Below are 18,101 nucleotides of genomic sequence, written 5' to 3'. Positions count from 1 at the left end.
AGATTCTCGAAGTTGAGGCCACGTAAAGCTTCACATAAAGACTCTTCGAATGTAATGCTTCTAAGCGCCACCATGTTTGGTACTATTGACGAATCACATTTGAATTCTGGAAGTCCTAAAATCTGGGACTGTAAATCCGTCTCCAGAGCCCTTCGTTTTGTCGTGTGAAGGCCCCGCCGGCTAAGAGAAACAATGGGATCTGAGAACGAGAATGTGAAAGAATACAGTTTTTTCGCAGTCTGGCCCGGGTTGCTCGAAGCATGGTTAGCGCTAACCAGCGTTAAATACCATGGAAACCTATAAGTTTTGATACTTCTTAACCAACGGTTAGCGCTAACCAGGCTTCGAGCAACCGGCCTGTGAAGAGTAAATATAATAATTGATTCTTTTTTCTTTTGTTTGCTTTTCTTAAGCATATGGAAATCCCTGGACTCAGTTTGTCCCAGCAAGAATATTATCCCTACGTCTTTTATCAGATTAAATTAGACCTACTGGAGCGGTAGAGAATAGAGGCAAAGTTATTTCAAGAGCGTCCGAATATTATAGCCGCGGAAGTTGGCAGAGAGGTCGACGAAGATGTTTTTAGTCTTTTTATTGGTATGAGCTCATGACGTCGTGTGAACCTTTTTCTCCCTTTGACTCCCAATAATGATTGATATGAATTTCTCCTCACACAACTCAATACATTGTCAAGTAGTCTTGTAGCGAAAATAAAGAAATTTATCACCTGGGGTTTTTGTCTGGATACATCACCAAATTCCCATTACTGACAAAAAGTATTGTAGGGCAGTCAGTAAGGAGAATTAACATTCAGATCTTGGGAGTGAACGGGTTAAGTCAGGTCTTAACTTGCTACACAAGCAAAATAGCAACATATGCAAACTCAGCAGTCTTAGATGATTAGTGCCGTTTGCTAGGACAAAAAAAACGAACAAACGACAAGCCAATGCGTTTGTTATTAAATTTTCGACCTCGGATATTGCGTATCTAGCTTTCTGATTGGTTCACTCAATCTCGGTTATCAGTTCGTATACCGTATGACCAAATGTGGAAACTGATTGCGTCAAGTGTTGCCAAGCTGGGAAATGATTGGGCTTTCATTTCCAAGTGTCCAGCGACAGAATTGAAATGAAAATTTAATAAAAAAATTCTTCCATTCTCGCACGTTGGATATGAGACTGGTTATAGCCAATTCAACGCTACGCGCCTCGTTGGCCTTTTACCATCTGATATCGAACGCGCGCTCATGGAATCATTGTTAATTAATACGAGCAAGTGCTCACGTGGGGTACGTTTCTTTGTCGTCGTCTGCAGAACAGAGTTACCGGTATTTGATTGGACGAATGTTTGTCTTTTTTGGGGCGTGAAATGTCGTTTTAGATGTAGCTTTTTTACTCTTTTGTTGGAAGATGCATGCCTTCCAGATGTAGGCTTCTTGTTATTTTAAGTTGCAAATGGTGCGATGCAATTTTGAAATGAATGAATAACGTCTGAATACGTAATGATTATTTTGCCAGTCACAGGGCGTTTGCGAGCGTTGAGACGGAAAATAAATGTATCTGCAGAAGTTAAAGTGCTCAGTAGTATGACCAAAAAATCAATTCTTTTTTTTCCTTGGATTTTAAAACTATGTTAACTGAACACTAAGTGACCCAATTTTATAGCCTTGATTTCAAAGGGACGCTTGTTTATATATATTTTAACTCAAATTTTGACAGAGCTGGATCGAGGAGAAAATGACGTTAAGGACTCGCTAGTTTAAGAGTGCAATGCGTGTGTACGCGGCTGAATTAAAATGCAGCACGGGTTTTTTGTGGCTTTCAGACTTTTAAACGCGTGTTTTGCATATATATAATAAGTTGCGTTTACATGCTGAAATTTTAAGCTGGTGAGTAAATGACGTCATTTTCCCTAGATCCAACCCTCTCAGGTCCATTCGGAGTTTTGAACGTGAGTAATAGCGGACCGTGAAATCCAAAACTCACACTCAAAGTAAACAGCCTTTGGATCAAAATCAAAGCTCGATATTTTGCCAGTCAGGTGTTTTAACACCTAAAAGCAAGCACACTTTCGAAATCAGAGGAAAAAAGAAGTGGTTTATCATAGTAGTACTTTAAACGATACATTCTTAAAATTAACTAGATAGTGTAAATATATCATGAGTACAGATCCAGTCCATTTGATGTGCGCATGGAGGAAATCATATATGGATTGTTTTAGCGCCTTAATCCGATTTTAATCGGCCTGCGCGGGGTAAGGTCTCCCTTCTCTTTCTTTAAAGGAAGCAGTGATTATTACGAGCCTTGACGAAATTGTTGCTCTAATGTTTTCTAATTAAATTGTCAAAAATTAGGGCATACTTTGGGTAGACTTATCTATAAGCCAGCGACGTGAAGTGTAATGCAGAAGCAACTTAATAGACAGTCTATTCGGCAATTTAAAAGTACTCAGTCGAAATGTTTGCGTATATCGTCGCACCCACCTTGTGCCATCTTGCAAAGCACTTTTCAAAGTTTTCGCGAAACTCTCGTGTCAATTTTCTTTCGAAACTAGGGTTTATATGGACTCGACTGATGTGATTTCAGCTTCTTTGCTATTAAAATGGAGAAGCCATTCTTGTAAGCGCTAGATAACGATTAACTGTATCGTTTGTTCTTCATTGTTAAGGAGTTGAAAAATGAAAAAAAAAAGGCTCCTAAATGTGAATATGAAAATAAAAACTTGTTAAAAGTGGAAAGATCTCGGTTGTGCTGTATTGGTCCTTTGCATAAAAATGGCATTTTATCGCTGGGGGAACCGACTCAACACAGCTACAAGTATTAGGCTTCCCTTAAAATCAAAATTCCCTGGCACCCCTCCCCGCATACTTCAGCGAAGGTCCGCCGGTTGCACGAAGATGTTCCAACCCTTTGGTTGATAATGTGCGCTTTCATTCTTAGAAAGTGGAAAGATTTTTTTTTCGAAGCATTATGGGTAATCGATACATGAAAGATTCACTACTGTTGTATCTAAATCTACTATAGTTGCTATCTACATGTAAGGGCAATAAATTCAAACAAAGCTATAAATATCTTCATTAGCTGAAGTGGCCGAATTTTGCTTGATATTTTTTTTTCGTTGCTTCGTCCATGATTACGGTTGCAATGATGTTCCCTTCTTCATTCGCTGAAGTTCCCTGTACTGTTCCCTCGTGATAAAGCCAGCTGAAAGGAAAAGGAAAACACTTCGTAATGACCACTTGAAGGAAAACAATCAAAGAAAACCGTTGAATGACCCACTGATAGTACGGTATACTTAGTCTGACAAAAACTCTCACCAGTCAACCAGTCATCTTGTTTGTTTGTTGTGTGGTTTCTTAACGTCCCACAGGAAAACTTAAGAACATGGAAGTTATTTGTGAGATGGGGGCTACGGTTTATAGTCCTTATCCGAGAAGGGCAGCACTTATCTTATCTTTTCTCAATTATTTTAAGATCCTGAGATTTTGATCCGGCCAGACCGGGGCCCGTTTCTCGAAAGACCCGAAACTTTACGGGCGCCACAATTCCCTTTGTATCTCAGGAACGGAGAGGATTTAAAATTTTCCTTTTGTTACCTTTAAAACATGTTAAAAGATCGGCTTTCCAAAGCAAGCGGTTGGCAGTTTCGCAAATCGCTTTTCGGGCCCGAAAAGTTATCGGGACTTTGGAGAAATGGGCCCCAGAGTTCGAACCCGCGACCTCCCGCATGGCAGCCCGATACTGAGCCACACGTGTGCGTCTTGTTTGCCAGTGCACTCACGCTCACTACGTCGTAACCGTCAGAAGAAACTTCTAGGAACAAGCTCCTGTTACTTATCTGATATCAGTCTTGCCAACGACCGAGTGAGTAACGAGACCAGGGCCTGGTTCTTCGAAACCCGATTAACTTAATCCAGGATTAGCGTAAACTTTTGTTTCATGTTTTCAACTTTTCGGTGCCGTTTTTTTTTTTGCTTATTTTTGTTTTTCAAGATTGACTTCTTCTGATGTAAAGGCCGATACACACGAGGGGTTTAGGGGCATGCCCCCCTTCCCCTCCGAGAAAAATTCAAACTAGAACACTAAGAAACCAACATATCCTCTACCTCTGAAATGACGATTATCGACAATTCGTAAATTTCCCTGGAATGACTGTTATTGTCAATTTAGATTACTCTGTCCCAGGACTTGTGGTAGCAGATGAAAAGAAAAAAGTAAAAGTTGCATCCCTGGACGGGATTTGAACCAGGAGCACCCCCGCCAATGTGAAGGAACTGTTTTTATCCACTTAACAACTAAACATTAACTGACTGACAATTGCACCGATGATTTATCAAATCTAATTAGTATATATAAAATAATTGCTGAATAGTGGTTAAGTCTAGGACTTGATTTTAAAACGGTTAGCTTTCTCTTGAGGTTTGGTAATCGGCATTTTTTTTAACTTGTTTCTTAGCCGGTGATAATACACGTTACAGCGGCATTCGGCGGTAGTCTAGTGGTTAAGTGAAAGGGTTATTAATCGAACATTCCCAGGTTCGAGTCCAGCTAGTTTGGGCATTGGGGTCAGTTCGGATTTTAAAAATAGATATTCACTTACCATAATCCTTATCAAGCGCTAAACGGCCTAAATTGACGATAACAGTCAATTTAGAGAAACTTAGGAATTGTCGATAATAGTCATTTTAAAGGTAAAGGATGGGTTGAAGAAACGCTGTTTCCAGTGTTTCTGGAACCCAAGAATCAGTTTCCCAAGCAAGGCTGGAGTTCACTCAAATTCTCCTTATAAAGTAACAAAAAATTAATAAGTAAATGAAACAAACCCCTCAAATATTGGCATCAAAGTACCGGACATGGAATGGGAAACCACCGGACGAAACGTCCGGTCTCAAACGAAAACCCTGGTGGCACTTTTTGATACGCGTGAAGGATTTTATGCACTTCGTTACGGCTTTGCTTCCATAGCCTTTATATGACTTTTATCATATAAGTCTGGGTTGTCTCTGTACAAGTTTATTACGAGCCGTGTATTGGTGACACTAAAGCACCTTCCTCGTTTTTTCGAGCATCGACTTGCCTTAGTTCGAGCTCATCAGCTGCAGACCTTTCCGACACCATTTTGAATTTTGATCTCAAGTAAAGAGTTGCAAAGGAATTGTCGATGACAGCATTGGGTAATCTGATTGGTCAATGTTTTGCATTTGGCGTATTAATTCACGCGCAGCAAAAAAGTGTCAGTACTCACGAGGGAACATTTGAAAATCTGCTCAAATATTTATCCTGTTTAATGTCGTGGAGCATTTTGCGGAGTGGTAGAAATTCTGCTCTCTAGGGTTAAGGTTTCCCTTGAAATGGTTGGTACACACGGAGAAGCGTGCCCCTGGAGCATGCTCCGAGAGAAAAACGCCTCGTGTGTATTAATCGTGTGTATCGGTCTTAAAGTTTTGCCGAATATCAGCGTTGGAGAGCATTTGGGAGTAGAGAATTTTCTATCTGGGATTAGCGTTAATCGGCTTTTGAACAACCGGGCCCAGAAGTTGATCCCTATTATTTGATCTTGGCCCATCAGTTAACGGTAGAATATAACGGCGCCGCTAAAAAATGGCCAACCAGATTAAGCCTCTTGACCGTAACTTCCCGGATTCTTCCGCAACCAATAAACCAATTTGGATTCATTAAAATGCAGTCCATAACAAAAGGCATCATCTCGAGGCTCTGGGGAATAAACTCACAAATCCTTATACTGTATTTCCCAGAGCATCGAGATGATGCCTTTTGTTTAGGACTGAATTTTAATATATCCAAATGTCTGTTGGCTGTTGGCCGCACGAGGGATTGCTCATGCAAAATGCAAAATAGCAGTAGCGGTTGTAAAAATAGACAATACCGTAAACTGATGGGTCGCGACCATGGGAGATCGAGATGTTCGGGCGAGAACTAATCTGAGACACCTCCGAAATATCACTGACGTGGGTTTTGCACCCTACTTTCAAAATTTAAAATTATGAGACCACACTTACCTGAGTTGCGGTCCGTCGGGAGGAATTATAAGTCTTTTTATCTCTTTTCCTGTTGATTCCATGACTCCGTTTTCGATCAATGCCCGCAGTTCACTCAGTCCAGTCTTATTCAGAGCCGAGATACGTGCGCGCCTGTTGCTATGCACTCCCGATTGCACCTGAAGGCTTTCCTCGTCGCTTAAAAAAAACAGAATAAACAAATATTGAGTGATAAGTTTCAGTCGACAATAAACTTGAAAGGGTGGCAAAAGATTTTCACTGACCAATTTTCTAGTGTCGTGGTGTTCAAGCCTACGGCAGTGCTCTTAGGGGTTTTCAGCAGACTCGTCCCCGTCCCAAGACGGGTGGGCGCGAGGGAAAAACGCGCGGGAGATGCGCGCAACGTATCATTGTTTCTGCAAAGTAAAAAATTTACTCTCCTAGACGAGGTTATTTATCACCAGGTTATTTCATCGTTTTAGAAATAGAGGCTGCTTTATTATTCATCAGCATCTCAATTCTTGCCGATTTTGGGGTTCATTTTGTTGAAACTCAAGCACGCTTCGAACGTATTAACAGACCTGGGTCTGGTTCCTCGAAAGCCGATTTAAAACTTAATCCAGGATTAGCGTAAACTTTTGTTTCACGTTTTCAACTTTTTGGTGAAAGTTTCTTTTGCTTATTTTTGTTTTTCAAGATTGACGTCTTCTCATGTAAAGTTCTGCCGAAAATCTGCGTTGAACAGCATTTGGGAGTAGAGAAATAAACTGCTTGGTTAATTTTTAATCTTAGATTAGCGTTAATCGGCTTTTGAGGAGCCGGGCCCTGTTTATTTTCGTGATTTATGCACGCTCTGCGGGCCTATTGGCACCACGGACACTCTTACAACCCGGTCAGGCGACAGTGTGTAGTGCACTTACAGTGACAGTGCACTACCACAAAAACCAAAACTCTTTATTTCAAAACAACAGGGCAGCACATCAGAGTTATCAAAAGAGCGGCTCGGGAAATATGAAAGTGAAAATGGCCATTCAATAGTTCATTTTTTTCTGAGACAAACACTTCTTTTTCAAAAAAAGCGAGCAAAGTAAGCTGCAAACTTTTTCTCGGGTCTAAAGTTGTTAGTAGGTCCCGCGATCTCAGGCTAAGGGTATAGTAGCAGTTCCACCAGCCCGTACCAAAAGAACGGCAAATTCATTTACAATCAAAGCCAGGTGACACTTTAATAATGAACTAACGGGAAAGCTATAAACAAACTGTTCTACAATCCTAATGTATATAATATTATAATTTTATCAATATTTTTATTTTTTATCTCTAGTTCTATATTTTATAGTATTTGTAAATATTATCAATTGCATATTAATTATTTTGCCCAATGTATTTTAGACAGTTTAAATAGTTAAATTTGTCTACCATATTGGAAAATAAAGTTATTATTATTATTACCAAACGAGGAAAAACTAGGTTACATCATGGTTGAGGATAGTTCATAACTTATTCCTTGCCTCATGAACTCACGTTGTCTCTGTGTTGACCGACAAAACAGCTTCATCGAAACTCTCAAAATTTGACGGGTACGGATTTTCATACTACATAGCGTCTTTGTCTACAAACAATGTTTAAAAAGACTCCGAGTTTTGTTTTTGCTTTTTGTAACTAAATACTCGGGCTGCCGTGGGTCACGTGAAGCTCAAGTCACAACCTTCTTTCTATTTTACGTGAAACGACCAGCCGACCTTTGCCGTTTCAGGTAAACGCGATGCTAAATCTCTCTATCATTCTTGCCACTCGAACATAAAATTCATATCTTAGGTGAAACGTGAAACGTGAAACGACAAGCCGACCTTTGCCGTTTCACGTAAACGTGATGCTAAATCTCTCTATTGTTACGCAGAGGACCGCAAACAATGTGCTAAAATGCGTGCCGCACGTGCAGCACGATTCCTTTTACTCTATTAACCAATGATATTATTGTTTTGTCGCGTTGTCGTTGCCGTCGCCTTTTCTTAAAAACTCCCTAATTGGTCGGTTCACGTTGTCAGTGTTTGACAGGGAACGGCAACGAAATGTACCAAAACAGAAAATGTACGAATAGAGCGTGGGTCCAAATTCAGTTTTCAAGCGTTCTCGTCGCTATCACAGTGGTCACGAAAGGAGTTTAAGACTCCAAAACGACGATTTTTCCAAGCCAAACAAAGACAGCTACGGCAACGACAACGCTAGAAAACATGAATAAATTCTTCTTGAAATTCTTCTTAAAGAGGAAAAATGGCAGTGCTTCAAGTGCGGACACGGATTCAAGTACATTTTTTTCCTCGTAATCCGCAAAACAGCTTCTAAGATTTTCAGTTTTCCAGTAACGTGGTTAAAGGGGCTAGGTCACGCAATTTTTGGCAATTTCAGTACTGATCGAATGTTCATAGAATTGACTAAAATACCAAAATAACTGTTCAAAACTATAGAGGAACTCTAACAAAACACAGGGAAGTCAAGAAGGGACACGGATGGACAAAACTGGAGAGGATTGAAATGGATTGAATTTGGGTAAATTTGAAAAACGTCGGCCCACCTTTTTTCAAATTTATATCAGTCTATATCAAAATGTCATTTACACAGCTGGAAAATCATTCTCAGTTGTTATGAGGCCGTGATTTTGCAAATGAAAGACTCTTGCTCTACCAATTTGACGTTTAGAGCTCATAATTAACAAAATTAAACAAAATTACCTAAAATAGCGTGACCTAGCCACTTTATTTTGAAAGGGATTATTTAGGGTGTTTTTCAGTTACTCCTAGATATCATTACAAAGGCAGCACCTTCTCAGTTATTTCAAGACCCTTAGGCAGCGTTCACACGAACCCGGTTTCATTTGTAACCGCATCGTTTTTGATGCGGTTACCCCTTCTGTTTACACGACACCAATCGAAACCGTTGCCGAAACAGGATTTCAAATTGACGCGGTTTCGATAACAGTCTCGATCAGTGTCGTGTAAACGGAAGGTGTAACCCCATCGAAATCGATGCGGTTACAAATGAAACCAAGTTCGTGTAAACGCTGTCAAAAGTGGAGCGTTTTCAAAACGATACGGTTTCATCTCTCGGGTAAACAGCGAAACCGCATCAATGTGGACAAGGTTACTATTTTGGCGCGAAATTTGCATTGTTCGATTCAAAAATGCTGAATTTAGCACGTAATGCAGCGCTCGCTTATACTCCAAACCACATCAATTTTGATGCGTTTCGAAGTCGCGAAACGGTATCGATGTGAAACCGCGTTCGTGTAAATGCTTCCTTAGGCAGCGTTTATACGAACGCGGTTTCATTTGCAACCGCATCGGTTATACCTTCTGTTCACAGGACACCGATCGAGACTGTTTTCGAAACCGTGTCAATTTGAAACCCGTGCCAAAAGTTTTCAAAACGATGCGGTTTCATCTGCCGTGTAAACAGCGAAACCGCATCGATTTGAATACGGTTACCGGCAGGTACAAAACACAGGTCACAGGTCATTGTTTTACCAATACAGAAGGTATCCTAAACATTCATAAAAGCTAACCTTAGGCCTAATTAGGCCTAAGAACAGTTTTTAGCCCTAAGGTTAGTTTTTATGAATGTTTAGAATACTTTCTGTATTGGTAAAACAATGACCTGCAGCGCTCGCTTATACCATCATGACTTGGATTTTCTGGCGAAAACGGTTCCGTGTAAACACTTCCAAACCGCATCGATTTTGACGCGGTTTCGAAGTCATGAAACCGTGTCGATGTGAAACCGCGTTCGTGCAAACGCTGCATTAAAGGCCGTAACTTTACACGACAGAAAAATTGGGCACGGACCCGTCCTAAAAGTGGTACGGACTACATAAATTTAGCTGTTTACACGGATAGTGTTTAAGCGCAGGTCGCACCGAAAGAGGACCAAGTTGCGAAAGTTTCGTTTACACTATACTTTTGGGGGATCGGACCAATTTCTGGTACGAGACTACAGTAACTGGTGCAGCTGTATGCTGCTACCGGGCATGAGTTATTCCTCTAAAACAAAATGGCGACGAATAGTTTCCTGCGAGAATATATCAATAAGAGACTCAACTCCTTCGTCATTCCAAGCGGAGCACAACTCCTTTTCCTGCGAATTCTCGCCAGCCGCCATATTGAAATCAACAGCACTCTTGGCCCCAGAGCTCCGCGGATTTTTAGTGCGCATGCGATCAATGAGGTTATTAAGCAAGCTGAAGTAAGAAAATGAAGAAAATGGTACGGACCCGTTTTTTTTGGGGGGGCCATAGACGTCTATGGCCCCAAAACCGAAAAAAACACGGGTTCCGTACCCATGCCAAAAGACATGATCCGCAAAGTTTACACGGGCAAAAATGTGATGTCCGTACTCTTTTCTTGTCGGGTCCGTACCCAATTTTTCTGTCGTGTAAACGGCCTTTTAGTGTTTAGTCGGCCGGAGTTTGAACCAACGACCTCCAGCACGGTAGTTGATCCTCTAACCGGCTACTTGGAATATATCCTCATTATAATGCACAACAAAAAAACTTAAAACCAAATCATACTCCTACCAAAGATCAGTCTTGTTGTGAACTTCTACCATGTTTTCCATCAGAGAAGCCTTGATGCCGAGCTGTTTTTCGAGGACTGTCAGGACATCTTGCAATTGAGCTTCACATTCTGGATGGCTGATGTCTCGTACATGGACCACTAAATCCTTTTTCAAAATGCATAGAAAAGAGACAATTTTCTGGGCAATCTAAACACGGCATAGTAAATCGCCGGGCTGTGTCCAAAAGTAGAACGGGGACGTGGGGATTCGGGACGCGGAGACTCGGGACGTGGGGACTCGAGGAAGTGGCAACGAATTTTTACCATTTGTTGAACTTTAAACTGTAAAACACGAACGATAAAAACGATTAAATCCGACGTTTCGGAGTAGTCATGACTCCATTATCAAGGAAATTATATATCAGATAATGCAAATTGCAGTATTTAAAGCGATTTTTGGAGCGAAGAATTAACAAAGGTACAAAGATTATCAAAATACTTTTGCACGAATTGAGTCTGACTGCAAGTTGAGATTAAACTTCAAAGCTCTTGTGAATAGCATTTCGTGCACTAAACAGTTTTGTTGAACTTTTCATCATATTTCACAAACTCCTCGTCTTTTGATCGTAACTGCATTGTACCCCGGTTTCAAGTTCCTCCTTTGTACAACGTGAAACAAAGGAGTAAATATACATGGTATGGTATGGTGAGTTTCAATACACCGATTTAAGCTTCATATAACAGATACTACTCTCAAGTTACACAGTTGAGAAATTTAGAAAAAACGAAGGGACAAATTCTATTGCCTTAAGTCCTTAATTATTTGACATGGGCAACATGAACCAAACGCTAGTATGACCATTTCTCAGGTCATTTTACACTTCCTCAAGTATAGAGCGAGTTTCAATCGAGTGTCGTAAAACCAAAACCAAAGTAATTACTTTAGCCAATCAAAAAGGACGGAGACAATCCAGTAAACCAATCAAAACTCGAAGTAATAACACGTAGCCGACACAAAGCGCGGGAAAATGTGCACGCGCGAGCCATAATTGGGTTTGGTTTCACTTCTGATAGACCAATTCGGCTAACTCAATGTTGTACCCAATTCAAATCTTTTGGGAATAAAACGTTTTGTTCCAAGCATTTCCATCTCATTTAAATGTGAATGCTTCATTGTCATGCAAATTCAACACACAAAGAATCTTAACCCCGAGAGATTTGAATTGGGTACAACATTGAGTTAGCCGAATTGGTCTATTGGTTAAAAAATTGGCGCGAGAACTTTGAACCAATCACTGAGTGAAGTAATGCAAAACCAAAGTAATTATCTAATTACTTTCGACACTCAATTGAAAACCACTCTATCATGGCTTGAATTTTAATAATTGGACAACCCCAAGCAAAGATCTCAAAGTACTTCCATTTTTTGCATCCTAACCTTTTCATTTTTTATGCATTTTACTCGTATCATTCAATGAAAGCTGCTTCTGTGTCACCTTACATTTCTTGACTAATAACGTCATGATGCTTGCTTTTGATATTGCCGGAACTTACCCTAACAAATTCTGATAACTTTTTTCTTGAAAACGCTTAAAACAGCCATTAACCTATAATTATACCGATTAACGTGGGTCAGTTGGTTTATTTTCATTGTGATTTCTATGGACATTTATCATGTGACTTGACCTCTTTAATTTACCGTTTCTGTTAAGATGAGCATATGATTAAAAGGCAGAACGATAAAGCCACACATGGCTTTTACATCCCCGTTTCCGATAAAAAGTTTAAATTGTTTTTAGCCGTTAAAACATCACGTGACACATTTCAGATGAAAGAGCGAGTCGAAAGCTAAGCATGCAGATTTTAAGTTAACGTGGATTCGATAAATGTGTCCTCGTAAGACAAAAATATGCCAATTTATGTGATTGGTCAAGCCTTAACACGCTTGAGTTAAGAGTTACTTGCTCAGCTTTTGGACAATATCAATGGTACTCTGTAACAAGCCGAAATTTTCGTCAAAGGTAACTACTTGAACAAGCACCAGGAAAGTTGCAGTCACAAGGCCGCTACAAGGAAATTGGTACGGTATTCAAACATCAATTAATATACAAAAGAAGTCATAAGCTTCACGTTTCTGCGCAACAACAACAAGAACAACATACGCTGCAACGTGGAAGCAATGGGTGGAAGCAATGCGCCATCAGGTCTTCTGCGTTGTTTCACAGTCGAGCTCTGTGACGGGTGGCGAGAATTACTTTTCGAGAATCCAATTGTTTTAATTTTGGTGTGTATTTAGTTGGTACTTGCAGGTACTTCAAAAACATACCAGATGATCGTTTTTGCAAAATATAATGCATTTGAGAGGCTGTACAAACTGAGGGTACGTTCGATTGACCGTATTCCGGGATAGGAATACATGGAAGATATAAGTTAGAAATCCTTGGTTTTACCGAGATTCACATTAAAATTGTCAAACATCTGCTAAAATGCTATTTTAAACATATTTTTATTATCCTTGCTGCTTCGAAACGCGCCAAACAAACCGTTTTAATCATCACTCCACGTAATCTGATTCCGGAATAAGGTCAATCGAACGCGCCCTGAAGAAAGCGAATTGAGTACTATACCGTATTAAGCTATTTAACTACCTCTCAACGTTTAACTTAGGAAAATCTCCAATTTCTGAAAATCGATACTTCGAAAATGCGCCGCCATGTCTCCGATTCCCCATATTTCCATAGGCAGCCCAAGCTCGCGTCACTATACAGACAGCCGTTGAGAATTTAAACGCTTTATAAGACTTTGCATGGGAAATAAAATACCGTCGATTACGAAGCCTAAAAAATGCTCAATTTAACGTTCATTCAATAAAATGAAAAAAAATGACTCACCTCTGGTGTGTTCTTGTGCCTTTTGGAGCTTATTTTACCGTTTTGGGAAGTCCGTGTTTTCAGTGTCTTCGTCTTAGAACATTGAAAACACGGACTTCCCAAAACGGTAAAATAAGCTCCAAAAGGCAAAAGAATACACCAGAGGTGAGTCATTTTTATTCATTTTATTGAATGAACGTTAAATTGAGCATTTTTTAGGCTTCATAATCGACGGTATTTTATTTCCCATACAAAGTCTTATAACGCGTTTAAATTCTCAACGGCTGTCTGTAGCGACGCGAGCTTGGGCTGCCTATGATATTTCCTGTCCCCACAGCCCCGTCCCACTTTTCGACACAGCCAAACCGCTGTAAGAGCTGAGCATCAAATTACAGAAGGAGCTTTCAAGAACATAAAACGGTCGTTGGCTATAGGCACATAAAAAGAGTCAATTATTTGCAGGCTACCTGCAACTCGCACAGATAACTCTCACTTGATTTTATTTTGTATCATTCATGACGTTCCCTTTAAAAATTATTAATTTAAATTTCTTGAAAGATGATAACGGTTTCATTAAAAAATCAAAAGAAATCTTTGCCTTTTGACGAGTCTTTCGTTTTAAAACACTCGTAAATTTCTTTTGTGTTACCCTCTGAAAAATCCCATGAAAACGGGTCTTTGGAGAGGAGACCTTAAAGGAAACCTCCACTAAAAAAAGGATACAACTTCAAAATATTTAACATAATGTTTACAATCAAAAATGTTCAAACGTTTTCTAATGGAATCGTTTGTATCCGAAATAAATTAATTTCAAAAACGCTTGTTTTGGTTTTCAATTTCCTGGGCGCCGCCATTTTGAATAATTGTGACGTGTTATGGTTGCTCTTTTGTATTTGCACAAAGAGCTTTTGTTTTAAAACAATAGGGCAACCATGACACGTCACAATTATTCAAGATGGCGGCGCCCGGGAAATTTAAAAACCAAAACAAGCGTTTTTGAAATTCATTTATTTCGGATACAATCGATTCCATTGGAAAACGTTCAAACAATTTTGATTGAGAGCATAATGTTAACTATTGTAAAGATATATTCCTGTTTTAGTGGAGGTTCCCTTTAAGGTAGGCTCAGTCTCCAGCCGTGGATGTCTCGGTGCACCAGCGATCACGGCTGGAGACTGAACCTAACCTTAAGGGTGAGACAAGTTGAAATGGAGTTATTTAAATACGCTAAATATAGGAGTGTTACAGGGGTCGATCCATACCGGATTCCACCCTTTTACGGAAATCGGTCAGAAACAGGGCAAAGAGGACTTTGGAAAGTTAAAATCCAAAACATTCCTGGGGGAGCATGCCCTCAGAACCCTCCTTCTTCCTTGTTTTGGAAACCGGTCATTATTTATCCTAGATCCACCAGTGTTAAATACCGTTGGTTCAAGTCTAACACACCAAAGGATCCCTCGCTTTCTTTTACTTATGAGTTTCAGTGAAGATACATGTAGGTGAGAACGATAGGAAAATGCTAGTGTAAGAATGGATAAAAATAATTTTTTCTTGCCTTTCACCTACAGGAAAATAGACACTAAAAAAACGATATCATTGAGACTTAAATTACTTACAGACACTGCAATATCTTCCAACGTGGCAGAGAAGGATTCCACAAGTTGAGGTGGCAGATCTGACACGAAACCAACTGTGTCTATAAAGAGTACTGTCATTCCAGATGACAGCTTTCCAGGGTGGGCAGTAACGTCAAGAGTTGCAAATAGTTTGTCTTCAGGATGCATTTTGGCCTCACCAGTCAGAGCTTTTATCAATGTTGTCTTCCCTGTGAAGAGATGAAGAAACTTGGAATCAGCAAATCAGTCTTAAATCTTTAAAATTTACCATATCTAAACTTGTGCATAGAGAGCATTTCCATTTAAAATGGAAAAAAACCACCTCTACAAAAAGTGTCAACAGCAATCATGATCCCTTCCCCCCCCCCCCCCCCCCTCCAAAAAAAAAATATATATATATATATTGCACAATATATTGCCTACAGTATTCCTTACTATACATGCTAATATTCATATTCTCCATTATCCAGACTACTTCCCTCCATGGCTAGCCGGAGAGCAGGCTCACTAGTTTGGGGTGAACAATGTTTGGAGACGGAGCCAGCGGTATGATAAGATTCTTCTCGTGCGTGAGTGCCTTCACGTCCCCAAAATACTTGATATTTACCCCAAACAAGTGAGAATGTTTGTAGCCTACTGCAAAAAACTGCATTCCCACTGGTCTGGATACAATAAAGTGCAACTGTACAAACACAATAAAAAATTATCATTAAAAGCCAATAATCTTACATGCCTGCATTTGTGTACCCAACAACTGCCACAGTTGGTACATGCTTTTTATGTCGCTCATGTCTTACGTGATCACGATGCTTTTTGATAGATTGCAGTTTCTTTTTCAGTTTTTGTTCCCTTTCAAACAGTACTCTCTTTGCTTTCTCTAGATAGGTTTCTCCTGGTCCACCGAGTGCATGCATTCCACCTCTCTGCTGATCATAGCTACTTCCTTCTTCCCCACCATGTGCTAATCTTGACCTGAAAAGAGCACTAACTGCATCACATCATGCCAGTGGTTTTGGGAATGTCCATATTCCAGAGAACACTTGGACTGTAGGTTTCTTTATTCCCAAAAATAAACCAGGTTCATGCAATATCCTTGCATTATTTTATAAAAGCTACCACATACAGTAACAGATAAGCATAAGTCACTGTGTCATATTCCAGATACTCCATGTTCTTAGTCCCCTTAGCTGAAAAAACGGGTGCAAAAAACATAAAAAAAAATTTGCATTTCGGATTATGTTGTTATGTTCATTCAAGTTGCTACCTCCCACAAACAGCAACACCAGCCACAAGATCAGTGCTCAAAATAAGGGATCGTCCTGTCATCCCATGAAAGTCTACTGGATGAACAGTTTTTGGTAAATAAAAGCCTGGTTGCCCAATTCAAGCAAAAATAACGGACAACCCAGCCAAAAATAGACAATGTACCACCCGACTTGTCTGTACTTGTTGGCTTTCTATTGTCAATGTCCGATATTAGTGTGATGTTAATAGGTAATAATAATATTGATTTGCCACAGCTGAGCATTTTCCTGTGTTTTGAATGTCTGTAGCGGGAAAATTAATGCAAGAGCCAACATACAATGTCACCAACATGTAGGCGTTGGAGATCGAATATACCATTTTGATTTGGTTGCCCGGCTTTTGAAACGAGGACAACCTGGATTTTTTTATTTCTTTCGATTTAAGCATTTAATACTCATGTGTACAAACACAGCGCCTAAACAATAGATGGAAGTCAATGATCAGCAAATCAATTGACCAATCGGTGGCAATCGATTACGCTTAATTCATTGGCATTGAGTGGCATTGGCCAATCAAAGACCAATGGATAATCACACAAAATTTAAATGGCAAACTTCATCGATTGGTAATTCCTACTGGCAATTGACAAAAATCAATGTTATTTATTGATCGATTCTCATCGATTATCGATGACATTAATAATCCATGACAATCGATAATCACAAAAACCTTGCGCGATTGATTGTCCATCGATTATCAACATCACTCGATTAATTGATATTGCTTGCCATCAATTGTCATCGATCATTGATTCCATCGATTGTCCAAGCCCTGACAAATATAAAGGGTTTACCTTATATAAGGCAATTCTGCTAACTCCACTTGTATCTTTGCCTCTGCCGTCTTGGCCCTCTCCTTAAATATCTGCAAAACTACACCAAAACGATCAAACACTTTCATATCCCACAGGTCTTCTAACTCCTTGTGTTGCCTGGAATTCAGCCTGTCCACATCAATGAAGACACTGTCTAGTCCTATCTCGGAATCTCTTACTTCGTCAAATCGTTCAGTTAGTTCTTCGATCTTTCCTTTCCCGAAGAATGTTTTCCCGTCTAGCTTTCTAACAGATTCAATTTTTTTGCCCACAACATGCCAATTTTGAATAGAACCGATCAGTCCACAGGCCTCGTCCATTCTATGTTCGCTTGTTACCGCTTGAAATCGGCGCTTTCCCCACTTAAAATCCGGCTCCAGAATGTAAACACCGTGGCCTTTCTTGGCTGCCAGTTCGCCATGATGGTAATGATGACGAGCTCGTAGCGTTTGCAAAATTTCAATGTTCTCTGGATGATCATCTTCTATATCGTGTACTGTGTCGGTAAGTGAGCTTTTCTTCGAAAAGTCCCGCCTCCCCGATAGGACCCAACCCAAATTCGTCCATGGTTGAATAAGACGATTTCGCGGCTGCGTCGGATAAAGATGAGAAGAGCATAAGCGACACCATCTGATCATATGGCTGCAAGCAATGAGTTGTCTTTTACCAAAGCAAGCTGTTCGCAAAGGATTCATTTCGAGAAGCTACCGCCCAGCAAAAGACAAGAGAAATTTGTCCATTAACAGCCAGGCGTTCGTGCCTTGGCAGTGCATAGACCTGGGTCTAGGCCGGGTCTGTTTCCTAAACGTTTCGAGCGTATTTCTGGTACCTTAAATCTTTCTATGATCTTCAAAAGGAAAGCTCAAAAGAAAGACTTTTGAATGCATGAAACTTCGTTTTTTAACTTTGTCAAAATAGGTAGAATATTGCTTTGGATCCCAAAGCTAAAAA

At 40.0% G+C, this 18,101-nt stretch overlaps 2 protein-coding genes across 2 annotated transcripts in view; one reads left to right on the top strand and one right to left on the bottom strand.

The window, feature by feature from the left end:
• Positions 1-2,737, top strand: part of LOC138001967 (V-type proton ATPase subunit C-like) — a 20,006-nt gene extending 17,269 nt beyond the window's left edge. The window contains exon 14 of the mRNA XM_068848177.1: positions 414-2,737. Coding sequence (XP_068704278.1) covers positions 414-503 — 90 coding nt within the window. The 3' untranslated portion in view covers positions 504-2,737. The remainder of the gene's footprint in view (positions 1-413) is intronic.
• On the bottom strand, positions 2,725-18,101 carry LOC138001951 (putative GTP-binding protein 6). Its single transcript, XM_068848176.1, has 6 exons — positions 17,130-18,101; positions 15,765-16,003; positions 15,032-15,240; positions 10,566-10,711; positions 6,020-6,196; positions 2,725-3,203 (listed from the first exon to the last, which is right to left on the bottom strand). Exons 1-6 carry the CDS (start codon positions 17,843-17,845, stop codon positions 3,077-3,079), a joined length of 1,614 nt encoding a protein of 537 aa, XP_068704277.1. The 5' UTR covers positions 17,846-18,101; the 3' UTR covers positions 2,725-3,076.

This window comes from Montipora foliosa, chromosome 1, assembly GCF_036669935.1.
Source record: "Montipora foliosa isolate CH-2021 chromosome 1, ASM3666993v2, whole genome shotgun sequence".
Classification (NCBI taxonomy): Eukaryota; Metazoa; Cnidaria; class Anthozoa; order Scleractinia; family Acroporidae; genus Montipora; species Montipora foliosa.
Note: the sequence above shows the minus strand (reverse complement) of the source record. Positions and strands in the feature narration are given on the sequence as shown.

Coding starts and splice junctions, on each gene's coding strand:
- LOC138001951 (XM_068848176.1), bottom strand. CDS start 17,845: ATGAATCCTTTGCGAACAGCTTGCTTTGGTAAAAGACAACTCATTGCT. Junction 16,004..17,129: donor GCAGAATTGCCTTATATAAG/GTAAACCCTTTA, acceptor TGCTCTTTTCAG/GTCAAGATTAGCACATGGTG. Junction 15,241..15,764: donor TGTTGGGTACACAAATGCAG/GCATGTAAGATT, acceptor ATCTCTTCACAG/GGAAGACAACATTGATAAAA.